Source organism: Lepidochelys kempii, chromosome 13 (assembly GCF_965140265.1).
Source record: "Lepidochelys kempii isolate rLepKem1 chromosome 13, rLepKem1.hap2, whole genome shotgun sequence".
In the NCBI taxonomy this organism is placed as follows: domain Eukaryota; kingdom Metazoa; phylum Chordata; order Testudines; family Cheloniidae; genus Lepidochelys; species Lepidochelys kempii.
This window is the reverse complement of record NC_133268.1, coordinates 25,854,753-25,873,604: the sequence shown is the minus strand read 5'-3', so window position 1 is coordinate 25,873,604 and position 18,852 is coordinate 25,854,753. Positions and strand designations below refer to the sequence as shown.

Genomic DNA, 18,852 nt, shown 5'->3' with positions numbered 1-18,852 from the left:
ATGTGTTTTGCAGCATTAGGCTGTTCCATGCAGATAAGGTGGCTTTAGAGGGAGATTTCCTTGCTGGAGCAGCCACCAATAAAGAGCGGTATGAGGTCAGTAATTTTCTGCCTCCCGGCCAGCTACCACCTGTTACTGTTACACAGTTCTACACCTCCACTTACGACATGCCTCAGGCACTCTGCAAATGACAGTGATGTCACAAATTTAACATGCTGATGTCACCCGGGCCCAGAGCCCCCATAACGCTTGTGATATTTGGAGCTGACCATTGTGTCTTGCAGACCAAACAGGTGCCGAATGGCTGCAAGAGAGAGAGAGAGAGCAAAGCTTCTTAGAAACACAAATTGCTTTGGGGAATGCTACTCACCTTGTATACCTTACAATGCCCGTGTCTGCTAAGCTGCTCGCAAACATTTCTCCCAGTAAGAGAAGTCCCTCTTTAAAAGCCTCCCACACTTGCTAATTGTCCAAGACAGTGAAGCAGAAACTACCCAATTAGGACTTGATCCAGCAGCAATTGAAGTCAATGGCAAAGCTCTAGTCACCCTCAGACTAGACCTTTAAGTGCTGTTAAAACAGAGGCACTGAGTCCAATAGCCCGACAATTGCCTGTTTCAGTGGTGGTTCATTTTTAATGTTTAATGTTGTTACTTAAGTTCTATTCTTTTTAGACGGAGAATGCAAGGAACTTTGCTTGGATGTCATCGTTCTGCACAACTGCATCATATTATCCCTAGTCAGCAGGGGAAACCAAGCAAAACTACCATCCCACTTTATATTAAAAGAGTTTAGAAAGGGTTAATCAATGATTAATAATGTTTTACTGAGCGGTCAAACCATTGTTAGACAGGTCACTAGGTTACTATTACCATGGCTTACAAGCATCTAACACAGACTGTCCTCTCTGTAATGTGTTTATAGTATCTATGAATCATGTATTAACCCTTTATAAGTTGATTATAAATGCACCTGCTATAAAGTGTGACCAAATATCTAATGCTGTGGCAGAGGTGTGTTCACACTGTGCTTGGAGGTGCCCTGCAATTTGCCTGTCTTATAAAAGAGCGATCACTAGGAGTATTGGTCTGCTACCAAATTTCCTGTCCTAGTTCTTTAACGATCGAGCAGAGCCCCTCATGCTGAGGTTGGATGGCTCTCCTTTTATCTTAAAGCAAACAAAAGGTGCTTAAAACACAGAACCTTTGTGTGCATGTGTGTACATATTTTAAAAACCCAGAGTGGATGTACGGTGTTGGTGTTGGTTTTGCGTTCAGTATTTCCAGTTGGCGGTTAGTTGTGTGATTCTCCCAGCTGAAAGGTTAAACAAACCAACCAACCTCTGGCTGGGAGAGTGTTGTTCTGATCTCCTACTTTAATGGCTATGCTGAGGTTTCAGTTTCTTTTTTATTTGTGTAGGGGAAATTCCAGCATGGACTCAGGGACAAACAGGTGCATTGGGATCTTTAAAAGTCCATATTTCAGAACCATTTGATTCTGATGCATTCTTTTATTTCCTGGGAGGCTGTGGATAGTAATCTGCATGTCCTAAAGGAATCTGTGAAACCTACTGGGATGTCTTTTTATTTTCTTAGCATGAATTGCTAGTACAGGCTTCCTTTTGGAGGAGGAAAAGGATTCGACTGGCACCCGTGTAACAGATTTAAAGTTACAAGTGTCCATATACTAGCTATGGGGCCACCCAACTCACTCATGTGGGTCCCAGGAATCACATGGAAGTTATTAAAATGCAATTTATTCCTCCTCTAGGCCAGTGTCATTGGAAATATCTAGCTAGCTATTTTTAAGCAATATATTTTGAGAGGGCATCAAAGCCCCCCAAGGGTTTGGGGGCAATGCCAAAAGCTCAGAGGCAGAGGTAACAACGGATCTGTGCTCTATACAAATCACAAACTCTGAGCTAGATCTTGCTCCCAGCGGAGTCCATGGGAGCAGGATGGGGTCAGGCGGGTGCAAAATGGTTTGGAAAAAGTGCGTTGAGAGTAGTGAGGGAGCACTGCGACGGTTGTTCGCTCTCTTAGGAATAATGTCATTTCTGATTTTTTTTTTTAATATTTAAAAAAATAGACACTGGATGGAAAATAAAGTGCTGGGGGCACGTCTGTTTAGAAAGTAAGGTTGGTTTGGCTCTTGCTTTCTCAGCGGGCTAGTGCCGAGGACACAGCTGGCATGGGCAGTGCAATGGAGTAGATCCTCTAATAGGTCTTGCCCATCTTTAGAGCCCAGGAGCCAGATCCCTGTGAGGTACTATCTCCCCCACATGACCCAGGAGAGCTCTCTCAGCCTGTCAGGCTCTATGCAAGGGGCAGGGTAGACGGGGGGCAGGGGGGAGGAGCCAGGGGGATGACTGTCATTCCCCCTCCAACTGGGTGGAATGTACATGGAAAGGGCAAGATGGCCCCAGGCCAGATTCTCTCTTCTGCAGAGCTCCTCTCCAGGGGAGCCAGGGCCAGAGCCAGTGTGGAAATACAGCCTCTGCCTGGCTGACCCTGGCTGCCCAGAGATTCTCCCACAATTAGCCTGGTGTAGAATCAGAACCCATATCCTCTGCCATGCAGCAGTAAATCCTGCCCTTCTTAATAGCAGGGGGTGTGGGAATCTCAACCTCTTCCCCCGCACACCACTGGCCCTACTTTTTTGAAGTCAACAAGAGGTTAGCCGTTGGCTTCAGTTGGGCCCCAGGCAGCCCTTCAGCATCCATCAGAAAGCTGGCGAAATGCGCCCTCCCCCCCCTTTTTGTTTTAAAACATGAATGTAGGGCTAAGTCTGAAGCCACATATTCTAGCATTCTGCATATAACATACCTCCGAGGCAGCCCTAGCAAAGTGATCCTGGTTCAGGGGCTGAATTCAAAAGCAGGTCACAGCAGCCATTTCAACCACTTGGTCCTTGGTCACAAACGCACAAGCAGTCCGTGATGCTAGAGTCTGCCTCCTACATTTTGCCCGTGTTCCATTTGCATTTAAAGGGTGGTGAGGAGCTGCTGGGCGACAAGCTGGGTGCCATGGAAAGCACATCTGCCAGCAGAGCTGTCCTGGAAATCCAGTACTTCAACACCAGCACCTACAAGTACCACTTCTGTGAGGCATCCACGCTGCTGGGAAAGCCCAGCCTTGAGGAAAGTCAATTCATTCTAGCATGGCCCCTTTCTTTTAATATCGCAAAGTATAAGTTTAGGTATGTAGCTGATCCCAAAGTTCCTCTCTTTAGGACCCTGTTATTTCTCTTTGTATATTTTAAAGTAGTGTATAGCTGTATGTGGAGCAGTTTTCTTTTCTCCCCCCCCAACCCCATGTGGGGAGGAAATCCATTAATGTTTCGTGAAGACCATGCAAATTCCCCTCAGATGTAAAAAGGCCATGTTTGCAGGGGCGCCTGGCTAGGATAATTCCCAGCCCAAATCCCTTGCATGGACTGGAGCTGAAATTGATGGTTTCCAGTCATGGAAGAAAGGTGGGTTTTTTTAACAAAAGAGAAGGGCAGATATTTTTGTTATTTAATAAATAGACAAATATGACTGCAGTAAAAAGTGAAGGTTTGGCAATGGTCACTAAACTGTAGCTAACAAAGCGGTCACTTCCCTTGATAGTGGTTCTCCACCGTTTCCATAGTGTAACGCTATATTACAACAGAAACAATCTTTGGGACACCTCACCCATCTAGCTAATGACACACACGGCTTGTTGGAGAGCCCCAGGTTAAGCACACATGATTTAAAATAAGATGGGAGACCAGCATATGTCTGGATGATGCATCTACTCCCCCAAGCTCTGAACTTCTTCAGGAATGCAGCCATTCTTTCATGGCATGGATACCTAACAGTACAGAGAATAGTATGATGCCATTGCCTGCACTGAGGGCTCACCGCATGCTGTAGTCAGCTGGTTACTTTCTTTTTAAACAGATTGAATTGGAAAAGAGGAGGAGAAGTTAAACTGCTTGAGGTCAAGCGTGTGGAATTTCTTCTGTAGCCCTAGGGTACCTTTGGAGCCTCTTCTGTAGACTCTCTGGGCCGTATCCTCCTTGTCCACCACTTTAACCCCACTGACCTCTCTCTGGCCACTTTGACTCCCATGTAGGATCAAAGTCAGGCCAACCATAGTCTTTCCTCCTTTAGTTTCAGCTGCTTCCTCTAGGCCATTCTAGAAGAACCTTTGACTATTATGCAGTTTGGTGACAAAAGTGGCTCATAGGCAGGGCTTGCTTTCACATCAGGATTGACCCGTTCTGGAAGGGAAGTTAAAGTAATTCCCCAGTGTGGTCAAAGCTGTTTCCAAAGCTTGAGGGAAGGGGCAGGCAAGGGCAAACTGGTTATGTTCACCGCTGTCCATTTCTCCTGCAGTGCAGCTGTTCCTGTGAGCTATCAGAGATACAGCCATTCTGTGAACACCTCCTTGGCCCAGCTCTCATTCCACTGAACTGTCTGGGAGTTTTGCCAATGGGAGGGGGAAGAGGGAGATCAGAAGAAAGTCTATTTTTAAATAGAAGGGGGGGGGAGAAGAGGAGGAAGATCTCTGGCATAGTTAGTAAATCACTTTTGTTTTGACGTGTGAGAGTTTTGTGAACCCTCATAACCAGAGGAGATGCTGCCTCCCCGTCTGCTCACCCCCCAAAAGGCAGCCTGGCACCTGCAGCCTGGCAACAGCGGGCAGCTCTCGGAGTGCAGAAGTGAAAGGGTGATAGCACTCTTGACAATCAGAAACACAGGGTCAGATTTTTAAAGGGCCTCGCTGTAGCCTCTGGCTTTATGCCTTGATGCAGGTGCAAAAAGGCTCTTTCTAAAAACGTTAGCTCATGAAACTTAATTTAAAAAATAACTCTCTCATTTTCCCCAAAAAGACGGTTATACAAAAAAGGAACAGCTCCATCTAGTATCCAAGCTGATGCTGACTTATTCCTTCTTTGCTCAATAAACACCTGTAGCTTCAAGTTCTTTCCACCTCCCTACCCCCTTTGTTTACAAGGAGGTAGAGGATGTGGGTTAGTACCTGATGAAATATTCAGCCCTTACCAGTCTAAACCCACTTGGGCTGCACCAACTTCCCTAATAATAGGTCTGCCTGATTAGGCTCGGAGATCTGTCAGGCTCATTGTTCTAGCTCAGCACCTGCTGCTTCTCCACACTAGCTGCCTGCACCTAGGGGGTTCTTCTGTCAGAGGGAGTCTACGCTAGCCCTCCTCGTTAACAGCCTGCTCAGCCTTCCCCCAGGGAGACTCAGATTCTAGATGAAAGCCTGGCTCCAGTGAAGTCAATAGCAAAGCTTCCTTTGACTTAAGTGGAGCCAGGGTTTTACCCTTTATCTCCAGGATGTGGGAGATCCTATTCCTTGTGGGTAGAGCAGTAGCATGTAACTTATACAGGGTTCACCTGTATGAGAAACCCCAAACAACTTTGCTGTTCCAACTCCTTCGTGCCTAAGAGCGAGCGGGGGAGCAAAGCTGCCCATAAATACAAACTATTTTAAACACCCAATTCTCACTGCAAACAACGTGTATCTAATTCACTTTTGTGCTTTCAAAATCCGGCTTCTACCGCTCCTGAGACAAGGGTACAACTCACACTGTAACAGCAACATAGTAATATTCTTTTCTACTGTATCATAACTGTATCTGTAATGTAGCATTTGAGTGTTGCAATATCTTGTGTGTGTGTATATATATATATATATATCTACAAATCTATAGATATAGATATAGATATATATATCTATCTCAACTCCCACAACTAGGTATTATACTCATAATACTCTCCTATATGCATTATACCTCTTCATAGTGTATTGACTGTGTATGTGCCTTTCACCCTTTTGCATGGTTTGGTAACCAATTAGGGAACCATAGTTAAAAGTCCTATGCAAAAAGCGACTGGGAATTTAAATTAAAAAAAAATAAAAAGAAATAAATCTGCAGCTGTATGTTATTTTGAAAAAAATAGATCTGGGATTTTCAAAGGAGCCAACAGAGTTAGGCCCCCAAATACCCTTTATTTTGGTACCTAAATCCCCTATACACCTTTGGGAACTCTTGCTTAAAATTGGATTTCCCACCAGCTTGAGGGTGAAGAGAGAGTATAAAGATGACATGACTACCACCAGCGCTCTGCCAAAACACACTGTGTATTAAAAATCCATTTTTTCTCCCTTCTAAAGGCTTATCTAAAGAGAAGGTACTATTTGGTTTGAAAGGGTTGCCTTAGACCTTCTTAAAATGAGTTTGAGAACATTTTCTGGTTTTGCCACCTCCTTTCCCCTCCCTCCACACCACCCCCAACACTCTGACAAGCAGCACATTTTGAGTGTGTGCGCATTTGACCTGCTTAGAGCACAACCCAGATGACCAAGCAGATTAAACTCCTAGTAGGGTTTTTCCCCCAGCTCTGTTCAGCTGAGAGGGTGATTTAAACCTTAGAATCTATTGTATGCCTTACAATAGCAGGAGAACTTTTAAAACAGGGGTTTTGAGAAGACCAAAAAAAAAAAAAGCCCCATTTTCTACATCACTTATACTGTAGGAACGGAAACCTAGTTCAAACCAGGAAGCTAACAAAATACTTCCTTATTGTGTGTTACATGTTAAAGCAATGCAAGCAAGGCTCGTAGAAAGAGGGAGTCTACTTCATGTAGAATACTGTTTAAACATTTGCAACATGTTGACAGAGTGAAGGACATGACTTCCTGGGATATGTTATGTGGTGTGTGTGTGTGTGTGTGTGTATGTAACATGGTTTTGGTTGTTAGATTGTAATGCTGTCCTGAAAAAAAAAATCTAATATAAAGGAAAACCACAAGAAATTAAAAAAAAAATTCTATATATTTAAAGCATACTTTGTGTGCGTGTTTTAAATCATAAAGGGAACCAGGTGCAGTAAAACTGGTTACATCCACCATTCAAAATCCGGTAGGATATTTCACTGACTGTAGCAAGTATTTGTTCCCTGAGGATGGTTAAGCACTGCCCTAATGAGGGAAGCACCAGCGTTTTACATGTCTGTACAGGTCAGAACACAGGATTTCAATTTCACAAGCCTGCAAGAAGTTTAAATAAAAAGTAGTAAAGTGTCATGCTGCTAATCACAGTTCTTGTCCATGCAGACAGTGGGAATCTGTTGGAAGATGTTAAAATAAAAACCTTCAGCTCAAAGTGATGCATTCTTGATACAACACATCTCAGTCTGGGTACAATGGCAGGAGACCTTAAACTGAGTTAATAGCCTTCGTACTAATGGCCTTTTCTGAGGCTTGATGGAGAATACTGTCATTAAACAAAAGAATAGTAAGCTGCAGAATTTTGCTGCCATCCAAAGTGGAGGGTAGGTTTTTTTTCTAAGCTATCTCCGCACAATCATATGTTTATCTTTATCACAGCATCCCACTCACATGATGGGTTTCATTTTAACATGTTTACAGGAGGCATCTGGGCTTAGTGAACTCCGGAGAATGGCACACTGGACTCTCTGGAAGGGAGACAGCACCCTCAGCAGTAGAGCAGGAATCAGAAACAAAGCTGGTTAGGCTGAATATGGACAGGAGAAGGCAAAGAAAATGGGATAGAGACGAAAGGATGCAAAGCAGACAAACCTCAGTGACAGGGTGGAAAAGAATGAACTTGACACTAGCTAGTAGACTGACTATAGCAGTAAAATTATATAGGTCTAGTAATATTGGTAAATTTCCCTGCATAAATGAGCCCTATGGGTTGGTAGGAAACTCAGACTAGATTTGTTTTTTCCTCTCCCACAAGCCAGGTGGCAACCCTACACTGATCATATCCACAAGGCTGCCTCTTTGATCAAACAATTTCCACCCTATGTAAATCCCAAACTAGCGCTACCAGCAGAGGTTCATCAGCTCCCCTTGCCTACAGAGCACACGGAGGGATAAATAATGCAAAAGGTTAGTGCATTTGCACCATCCACCACAGCCCAGAAGGGTGCAGAGAAGAAAGAGGGTGTCTACTTCCCTAGAATACTGTTTAAACATTTGCAACATGTTGACAGCTAACTGCCCTAGAGTCAGAACAGAACGTGGCAGTCCAAAGACACATTCTGCAACATTTTATATGTGGAAATCCTAACCACAGGTGCCGGTTGAGTTACACACAGTCAGAGTCTAGGATCTCCAACCAGTGGTGAGAGGTGCTTCAGGAATAAGGAGACACGTTTTATATTAGATATCCAGAACAAAAATGGGGACTAAGTCACAGCCATTCTCACAGGAAAAGCAAATTTAGGGGGATTGAATGACTTAGCGGACTGGTTATGAGATACAGCACTTCTCACCTCAAGGTCAAAAGTGTCCAAAATAGTTCACATCTGAGGATGATTTAGGGGCCTCTAAGTCTTGTGGTTTTGCTACAGCTTCCATTCATAAAAAAATTCACCATAACTGACTGCCTTGCTGGCAACCTCAGCAGCAAGGCCAAGAATGGCACGGTAAGAAACCAGATTACCCCTTCCTCATAGGTCTGGTCCCTCAAGTTTTAGGCCCATTGGTAGGGTTGTGTGGTGAAGACTGCACTGCCATTACACAACTTGCATCTGTTCTGTGGAAAAAGGGGAGCTTAGTTTCCACAAATATCACCCCAAGAGTTTTCACCAGCATAACAAATAAAATGTAAGGCAAGACTTAAAGAACCTATAAATAAACCCAAGGTTCCCACTTACACTAAGGTTTTAGGGAAACTGACACGTATGACATGTTGAGCTCTTCCTGGGTCTGATCCTGGTCTCATTGAAGTCACTGGGAGTTTTGCCATCAACTTCAATAAGAACAAAATCAGGTGCAGTGTGATCTCATAAGCAGGAAAACACAGAAATAATAAAACAGCTTAGTTTTACATCTTACCTCGTTGAAGATGGTAGGATTTCAAGGAAGCAGAAGTGTGGAGGTTGGAAGTGAAAAGGTAGAATAATTGCCCCTTTTCAGGGTTTTGGCAAAATCTCTGTGAGCCATATTGCCTGCCACTGGCTCTTCAATATCCCTGCATCAGGAGTGGGTAGATGTTTTTGGGGAGAAACTGATTTTATACAGTAATCCAAGGTATCAAAAGAGCATGACTGAATGTGACTCTCTGGGGGAAGTTAGCAGTTTCAGAACACAGGTAACATATACTGCCCTTTGGCCCTAGCCCAGGACAGAATTTTTCCCTCTGAAGTTTTATATGCAAAAAGTTCAGCTTTCTGGGGCAGCCCCTGACCAATCAACATTTAGCATTTTTGGCACAAGACAGCTTATTTACCACTTTATGTTCCACAGACCATTTTTTACAAGGTGCAATATTTGTCAGAATCACTTGTGTGCAAGGTAACAGGAAACCTAGGAAGACTTGTGTCTGAGGCCATGCCTACACTTACCTAGATCGGCACTGCTGCGATCGATGCAGCGGTGTCAATTTAGCAGGTCTACTGTAGACCCACTATATCGATCGCAGAGTGCTCTCCAGACAACTCCAGTAGGTACTCCAGCTCCCTGAGAAGAGTAAGCGACGTCGGCGGGCCAGCATCTCCCAGCGACACAGTGCGGTAAGTCAACCTAAGCTACGTCGACTTCAGTTACGTTATTCACGTAACTAGAGTAGCGTAACTTAGGTTGACTTACCGCGGTAGTATAGACAAGGCCTCAATTTCTTACCATGAAAGATTCCCAGCACACTAAGGCTGACCTGCTTTCTCATGTAGTACATGTGAACAAGTCACCACTGAGCGCAGAATACTTTTCCAGATAAAACTTCCAGGTACCAGATTTCAGAAAGTCTCCAGACCGCATTCTTCTGTGCAGTATCGTCCTCTTGGTGAACACTTGGACATGGAGAAAGCTATCTTTTGGGACTCTTTGGTCCACATTAAATGCATGCATCCTGAAGGCTGGGGTAGTAGGCTTTGAATATTTTCGTGCTTTGCAACAACAGCTGCACTAGTTAATTCATTTGTGGTTAAACAAATTCCTCTTTAAAGCTCCAAATAAGGAGCTTGTAGGCCTAGAGCTTCAAGTAATCCACTCAATCTTCCTGTACAGTACTATGCTGCTGCTAATAATAATACAACCCAAATTATAGGGCAACAACATTTATTTAGAGCATTAGGGATTCCACATTATACAAACCCTTCAATTTATTTGTATTTCACTGGTCCGTTTCTACAACAAATACATCAGATCTACTTTATAATAAAAATATTTACATTTCCAAACAAGACAGGGTTTGCCTGTAACCCTCTTACTGCTATTCACATACAGTACTTAAAACAACAGCACAATACATCGTTTTAATACCTAAAAATGGCAACCCTGTAATCTAATTTTTTTTTTTAATGAAAAGTGCAAACTTAGAAATAAGTTTACAACTGCCTTTCCCTCCCTCCTCCCTTGCATTTCTTACAACACATTATCCTAATGCGCTAACTCTGGACTTCACCTTCCCATACCAGAGGGTTTAACAATAACCCAATTTTATATCCATTTATTTGTTTTTAGAAAAAAAACTTGTACTTACTGGGAACAGTATAATATTCAGATGACTCTACTGTACATAATTTTATTCTTTTTTCAAAAAAAAGAAAAAAATCACAACTCAAAATTGCTACTGGTAAATTCACACTCATTTGCAAGTCTTGTGTTTCCATGCAGTACTTTACTTGGATTTTCTTCTTTTTGACTGCATTGCACTGGCATTCGTTTCTGAAATTAAAAGGAAAAACCTGTGGATGCTAAGCTAGTAAGCCTGTCAAGAGAGGCACACACATTGCTTTTTTTTTTTTGTTTACATGTTAAGAAAAAACACTGTGGGGGAGGAAAATTCAGACTGTGAGCACCAGAGAGGAGGGATTGTTTCTCATCTTGAGTTTGTACAGCACCTAACCCGTTGGGTCCCTGATCCTGACTGAGGCTGTTAGGGAGATAGAGTTTATTATCATTATTTATTTGGGATTGTCCTAAGTAGCTTCTCTTACAAGGATGTGTGCAAACAGCTTCCCCGCTCACAGGGGTGTTTGAAGGCTTAACATTTGCAAAGCTCTAAGATCCTTGGCTGAAAGATGCTGTGTAAGTATTATTACCGTATTAGCTCTAGTTATGATTCTGCCATCTTGCAAAGCACTAGAAGAAACCCATAAAACATTACACATGGCTTCAAGAACTTGAACTACACAGTTCCAGGTGCAGTGCTTAGGCACTACAGAGATGGGTGCAATAGGAAAAAAGTGAATGGTTTTTGGAATGTGCCTTTTAAGTGCAGAATCTGTTGGTCCCACTATAGAGAGGGCTTGAGCCCTGATGTAACACAACTGTGTATTAAACTCTTGCTTTTGCTTAATGTATGGCTTCTGTAGGGAGAATCCACTATGTCTCACTAATAACTTGCATAGCAAGTTACAAAATACTGTAGCACTTCAGCAGAGGAAACAGAAGTACTTACAGAAGCTAGAGAGAAAGCAGAGGTCATTTCAAGTGCACTTAAAGTGCACTCACAATTTCCATTTTAAAGTGGTAAGAAAAATATTGAGCAAGGACGGAGGGAACCTACATCCTTACAATTTTAACTAAGTACAACATAGTAAAAGTTTGTGATGGTTCTTTGGCTCTTTACAATGTCTTCTGAAGACTATCCTTCTGTAACAATCTGCATTTTAAAACCACTGGGGAAAAACAGTGTTGCAAGGCAACAAAGCAAAAAACCAAATACTGTGTGCAATTCGGTCTCTCATGTTTAAGAAAGATGAATTTGAACTGGAATAGATGCAGAGAAGGGCTACCAGGATTATCACAGAAATGGAGAACCTTCCTGACAAGAGGAGACTTGGCCTGTTTAGCCTAACAAAACAAAGGCTTAGTGGAGATATGTTTGCTCCCCATAAATACATCAGAGGAATAAATGCCAGGGAGAGAGAGGAGTTATTTAAGTGAAGGGCCAATGTTGGCACAAGAACAAATGGATATAAACTGTCCATGAACAAGTTTAGGCTTGGAATTAGACAAAGGTTTCTAATCATCAGAGGGGTGAAGTTCTAAAACACCCTTCCAAGGGGAGCAGTGGGGGCAAAAAACCTAATTTATTTCAAGACCGAGTTCAATACATTTATGGAGGGGATGGTACAATGAGATTGCCTACAATGGCATATGGCCCATTCGTGACTGTTATTAGCACATATCTCCAATGGCTAGAAATGGGACTCTAGATGGGGAGGGCTCTGAGTCCCCAACAGAACTTCACCCATTCAACCCCAACCCCAGATATAGCAGTCAGTTGTACACTGAGCATTTCAGCAAGATCCAACAGCCAGAGAATTGTTTCCCAGATATCTATGTGTAGGAGCCAGAGGGGGGACATGCCGCTGCTTCTGGGAGCCGCACAGAGCAGCCCCTTACCCGGCTCCCTGGCTGGAGCGCTAAAGCGGGGCAAGCCTCAGACCCAGCGGGAGCTCGAGGGCCAGATTAAAATGGTTGGTGGGCCGGATGCGGCCCATGGGCTGTAGTTTGCCCACCCCTGCTGTAGAGCCACTTCTTCCAAAATACCTAGAAGAACTAGCAAAGTATTTCTCTTCCAACAATCTCTTTTACTCCATCTTACTGTGCACTAGATTCTGTTTAAAGAACTTGCATCACCTCTCCTATCCCTCACTGCACAGTGTCTGAAGTCAGTCTGTATGTTTCTTAGTGCACAGATTGTGTTTTCATTTGTAATGAAAGGCACCTAACACGTTCCCGAGTGCATTTAAAATAATAAATACACTTAAAAAAAAAGTTCTCAATCACTATTAAAAGGTAGAACAGACAGGAGTATGCACAAATGACAAACTTCTTCCGGTTCCATCAGTTAGGTGAACGTATGTATGCTAGTCAAGGGTGTGAAAAAGCCATACCCTGACTGATGTAGCTATGCTGACCTAACTCCCAGTGTAGATGCTGCTATGTCAAAGGAAGAATGTTTATGTCAACATATGGCCTGGTCCACACCTAAAACAGGTCAACCTAGCTATCTCACTCAGGGCTGCGAAAATGCCCTGTGCAGTGTCATTAGGTCAACCTGACCCCCACTATAAAACAGCTTGGCTGACAGAAGAATTCTTCGTCGATCTGCATATGATCTCTCAAAGGGGTGGATTTATTACAGAAATGGAAAAACCCCTTCTGTTGCTGTAGTAAACGTAGAGCTACCCATAGCTACTGTCATTTGGGGATGTCGTGTTCTTAAACCAACAGGAAACAACGAAAAGCAGTACAGCAGTTACTCGAAGTATTCACCTATGGCTGCGATAGCTCCTGTACCTGCTTGGGCCCAGCTCTGCTCCTGCCTTTGACCCAGCCTTGCCTCACTCCAGGTAACCCAGCTCTGACTTCTGCTCTGACCTGCGACTCCAACCACTAGGACTGACCACCCACGTCTCACTCACTGACATCACGATCCAGGCATTCTACTAGTGAACATGTATGTGCCACACACATGCTGCATACTTTGTTCTAGACTACAGGCCTTAGAGAAATAAGACACTCCAGCAACTGCTGATGCCATGGGTTAATATCTGTAACTTTAGGATTTCACGTATTCTTGGACAGAACAGCTGAGGATCTGTGTACTAGCACACGTCACTCTTAGATGGTCATCGAGGCAGAATTCTAAGAATGCCTGAGCAGCATAACAAGACAATTTGGATTTCCAAAAGCAGATCACACACACGAAGTGAGACAAATGCTTACATCTTCTTTCAGACTGTAGGAAAAATGTCACTGTCTTGCTTGAGTAGAGTTCTTTCAATGTCTGCCCATTACTGCCAATAGTACTATATTTTAAGAGTACTAAGTTTTTTTGGAATGCTATGTGAATGAGTACTGCAGAAAAACTTAACAGTGGAAAATGTGCATACAAACAGATGTACTGCAGGTACTGAACTATGTAAACTTCGAAACTCCAGCCTGTGTCTAACTCATCAGTACTAACTCTAGGGTTAGGAGCATACACTGCACACAATATTTACTGGCTGTAAAGTATAGACACGGTACACTTATTCAAACAACATTATTCTTTTGGAAACTACTTCACTTCCTACCCACTCCACAGTAAAGATGTCTGTGCATTTTACCTTTTGCGGTGCTAGAGGCAGATGATGGCCTGGAGGACCTCTTGCGCTGTCCATTCTCCACTGTTTCCTGTGAGGCAGCAGATTCCTCTGTTCTTGAATTTCTTCTACTCGGAGTTTTAGACTTTTCACAACTCTCTTTTGCCTCATTACTAATAAAGTGAGACAAAATAGTTCTGGTGAAGAGCAAGAATCATTTTTTAATGCAGTTCATTAGACAAGCATATTGGTACCAGTTCCGGACCCTTAGCACCGAAGATATGAAATGCTATGGATACGGGTAGAGAATATTTGCAACATTCAAAAGACCGAGAAATTAGGTATCTTTTAAATGGTCAGCAGATATCACCATTCCTGAAGTCTAGGAAAAGCCTTAAGTTACATAAGAAACTGCTATAATAAGGAAATACAGAACTGAAGTCACAGATGAACACAAGGGAGAATTGTGAACTTTTAAGAAGGGATTGTTGTCAACTGTTCTGTACAACTAAGAGTTGCTTCACTAATTTTTCTAAATGATTTATTCCGAGACCAAAACAGGCTTTAGTAAGGTGGGTTTAATGCTTTAAAAGAATTAACAACGAAGTGCAGTTCTGCCATGAAAAGTTATTCTACAATGGTACGGTGGGGCACCACATTTATTTTCCCTCACACCAGATTAGCAGTGCCGTATTTACATTTAAAACTGTTTACTCATTTCTACCAGCCTTGCAAACTCATCTTGTGCTCTGGGAATTAAGCGAAGTTATTTTCTTCTCATACACGGACACTAGTAAATTTCACGGTTGTATGCAGTGGTTTTGCAGCCATGTCGGCCACAGGATATTAGAGAGACAAGGTGGGTGAGGTAATACCTTTCATTGGACCAATTTCTGTTGGTGAGAGACACCCACTTTTGAGCTACACAGAGCTCTTCCTCAGGTCTGGGCAAGGTACTCAGATTGTCACAGCTAAATACAAGGTTGAACAGATAGTTCAGCACGTATTCTAAGGGACCATTCAAGATGTAGTGCCCCGTCAACACCCCCTGCAATCATCGGATAAAAAGGGGAGTCAGTGGGTTACAGATTGTTGTCATAAGCCATAAAAATCCAGTGTCTTTATTAAGACCATGACCAGACCCTAGCAGAACAGATGCAAAACCTGCAGACATCTCTCCACTGCTACAATGATCAACATCCCACACAACACACCTTTCAAGGTCCGTGGATCCTACACATGCTATGGTGTACCTCCTCCAGTGCACTAAATGCCCCAACAAGTATGTGGGTGAAACCAGACAATCTCTGTGCTCTTGAATGAACTCACAGAGAAAAATTATAAAAGACATAACACCCTTCCCCGTATCACCTATGGGTGAACACTTTTCACGAAGCGATCACTCTATGTCTGACCTATTAGTCCTCATCCTCAAAGGAAACCTGCACAACACTTTCAAAAGGTGAGCCTGATGCAAGACACTAAAAATCCTGATTTTAATAAAGATGCTGGATTTATAGCTTATTACAACAATCTGTAACCCACTAACCCCCCTTTTTGTCCTAAGACTACAGGGATGTTAACAGGGCACTTCACCTTTAGAATATGGGCTAACTACTCATGCTAAACTATCTATTCAACCTTGTATTTAGCTATGGCACTCTAAGTTACCTTTCCCAGACTTGAGGAAGAGCTCTGTGTAGCTCGAAAGCTTGTCTGTCTCACCAACAGAATTTGGTCCGATAAAAGATATTACCTCACCCACCTTGTCTCACCAGTAAATTTCAACAGGCCAAATGAAGCCCTCAGTGACATCTATGCAACCCTATTGTCTTCTGTGGGTTCACAAGGTAACTAAGTGAAACCAATTAAACAACTCTGTTGATTAACATACAAGGAACAGAATTCACTTAATGCATTTAAGTGAATTCACTTAATACATTTTTATTCTTGTTAGTCCTGCAGAGACGTCACATGAAGAGGTTCATGTGACGTCTCTGCAGGACTAACAAGAATAAAAATGTATTTTAGTCAGCAGTCCTGAGTCTGAAAAAACACACAGAGGAGATCTGTAGAGTACAAAGGTTCTATTTTTACATAGTCACTTCTAAGAGGAAATCCTCATTTTAAGAGAGAAAACTTATACAAGTTCGTAATTTTAACAGCTGATGTCTGAAAGCCAAGGAATTCAACAGTCAAGTTACAAAGACAAAAAGGCACAGAACATTGGCAAGCATGGAAGGGCAGAGAGAACATAATCAGGTAGGCAAATAAGTATCCCCATTTTACATATGGGAATACAGTGACACAGAAAAGCTAAATGACTTGCCTAAAACATAAAACAAGTGTCAACACTAGGCTTCAACCCAGTTCGCCAGATCTCATATCTAACCCACTAGATCAGTGTTTCTCAACGTGTGGGCTGCAACCCCCAGTGGGGTCACCGGAAGGATTTAGGAGGAAGCAAGTAGGGCCAGCACTAAGGAGTAGGTTTCAGAGTAGCAGTTGTGTTAGTCTGTATTAGCAAAAAGAAAAGGAGTACTTGTGGCACCTTAGAGACTAACCAATTTATTTGAGCATAAGCTTTCGTGAGCTACAGCTCACTTCATTGGATGCATTCAGTGGAAAATACAGTGGGGAGATTTATATACATAGAGACCATGAAACAATGGGTGTTATCATACACACTGTAACCAGAGTGATCACTTAAGGTGAGCTATTACCAGCAGGAGAGCGGGGGCCGAGGGGGAACCTTTTGCAGTGATAATCAAGGTGGGCCATTTCCAGCAGTTGACAAGAATGTCTGAGGAACAGTGGGGGGGGCGGGCGGGGGGATAAACATGGGGAAATAGTTTTACTTTGTGTAATGACCCATCCACTCCCAGTCTCTATTCAAGCTTAAGTTAATTGTATCCAGTTTGCAAATTAATTCTAATTCAGCAGTCTTTCGTTGGAGTCTGTTTTTGAAGTTTTTTTGTTGAAGAATTGCAACTTTTAGGTCTATAATCGAGTGACCAAAGAGATTGAAGTGTTCTCCAACTGGCTTTTGAATGTTATAACTCTTGACATCTGATTTGTGTCCATTTATTCTTTTACGTAGAGACTGTCCAGTTTGACCAATGTACATGGCAGAGGGGCATTGCTGGCACATGATGGCATACATCACATTGGTAGATGTGTAGGTGAACGAGCCTCTGATAGTGTGGCTGATGTGATTAGGCCCTACGATGGTGTCCCCTGAATAGATATGTGGACACAGCTGGCAATGGGCTTTGTTGCAAGGATAGGTTCCTGGGTTAGTGGCTCTGTTGTGTGGTGTGTGGTTGCTGGTGAGTATTTGCTTCAGGTTGGGGGGCTGTGTGTAAGCAAGGACTGGCCTGTCTCCCAAGATCTGTGAGAGCGATGGGTCGTCCTTCAGGATAGGTTGTAGATCCTTGATGATGCATTGGAGAGGTTTTAGTTGGGGGCTGAAGGTGATGGCTAGTGGCTTTGTTATTTTCTTTGTTGGGCCTGTTCTATAGTTGGTGACTTCTGGGTACTCTTCTGGCTCTGTCAATCTGTTTCTTCAATTCAGCAGGTGGGTATTGTAGTTGTAAGAATACTTGATAGAAATCTTGTAGGTGTTTGTCTCTGTCTGAGGGGTTGGAGCAAATGCGGTTGTATCGTGGAGCTTGGCTGCAGACAATGCATCGTGTGGTGTGGTGTGGTCTGGATGAAAGCTGGAGGCATGTAGGTAGGAATAGCGGTCAGTAGGTTTCCGGTATAGGGTGGTGGTTATGTGACCATTGCTTATTAGCACTGTAGTGTCCAGGAAGTGGATCTCTTGTGTGGACTGATCCAGGCTGAGGTTGATGGTGGGATGGAAATTGTTGAAATCATGGTGGAATTCATCAAGGGCTTCTTTTCCATGGGTCCAGATGATGAAGATGTCATCAATGTAGCAGGAGTAGGGGCATTAGGGGACGAGAGCTGTAATAACTCGATTACAGATCTAAAAGTGGCAATACGTCAACAAAAAAACTTCAAAAACAGACTCCAACGAGAGACTGCTGAATTGGAATTAATTTCCAAACTGGATACAATTAACTTAGGCTTGAATAGAGACTGGGAGTGGATGGGTCATTACAAACAAAGTAAAACTATTTCCCCATGTTTATCCCCCCCCACACTCCACTGTTCCTCAGACGTTCTTGTCAACTGCTGGAAATGGCCCACCTTGATTAGCACTACAAAAGGTCCTCTCCCCTGCCCCCCCACCGCTCTCCTGTTGGTAATAGATCACTCTGGTTACAGTGTGTATGGTAACACCCATTGTTTCATGTTCTCTATGTATATAGATGTCCCCACTGTATTTTCCACTGAATGCATCCAATGAAGTGAGCTGTAGCTCACGAAAGCTTATGCTCAAATAAATTTGTTAGTCTCTAAGGTGCCACAAGTCCTCCTTTTCTTTTCACTAAGGAGCAGGAAGCAGGGAAATTGCCTGGGGCCCTACACTACAGGGCCAATTTACATGTTTCAGTCCCATGGGGGGCTGAAGCCTTGTGCCTCCAGCTGCGGGGGGCTGAAGCCCGAAGCCCTGAGCTTAAAGGTAGGCCATCACAATTTTTTCTAGGGGAGTCATGGTTGTTTTTTTTTAAGTCCAAAGTGGGTTACCAGCAGAAAAAGATTGAGAAACATTGCACTCTAGACTAATCCATTAGATTAGCGTTCCACATGTAGGTCCCTTAGCTTCTGTTTTGCCATCTGTAATTAGTAAAATAAAGATAAGGCTAATTTTCTAC

The 18,852-nt window shown here is 43.1% G+C and overlaps 1 protein-coding gene across 6 annotated transcripts in view; it reads right to left on the bottom strand.

Moving 5' to 3' along the window:
- Nucleotides 1-10,068: 10,068 nt before the first annotated feature.
- NCOA6 (nuclear receptor coactivator 6) overlaps nucleotides 10,069-18,852 on the bottom strand; it is a 72,976-nt gene continuing 64,192 nt past the window's right edge. For all 6 annotated transcript variants that reach the window (XM_073309857.1, XM_073309860.1, XM_073309862.1 and 3 more), the window contains 2 exons: nucleotides 14,093-14,241; nucleotides 10,069-10,694 (listed from right to left, as the gene is read on the bottom strand). In XM_073309857.1, the coding sequence (XP_073165958.1) occupies nucleotides 10,648-10,694; nucleotides 14,093-14,241 (196 nt within the window). In that variant the 3' untranslated portion in view covers nucleotides 10,069-10,647. The remainder of the gene's footprint in view (nucleotides 10,695-14,092; nucleotides 14,242-18,852) is intronic.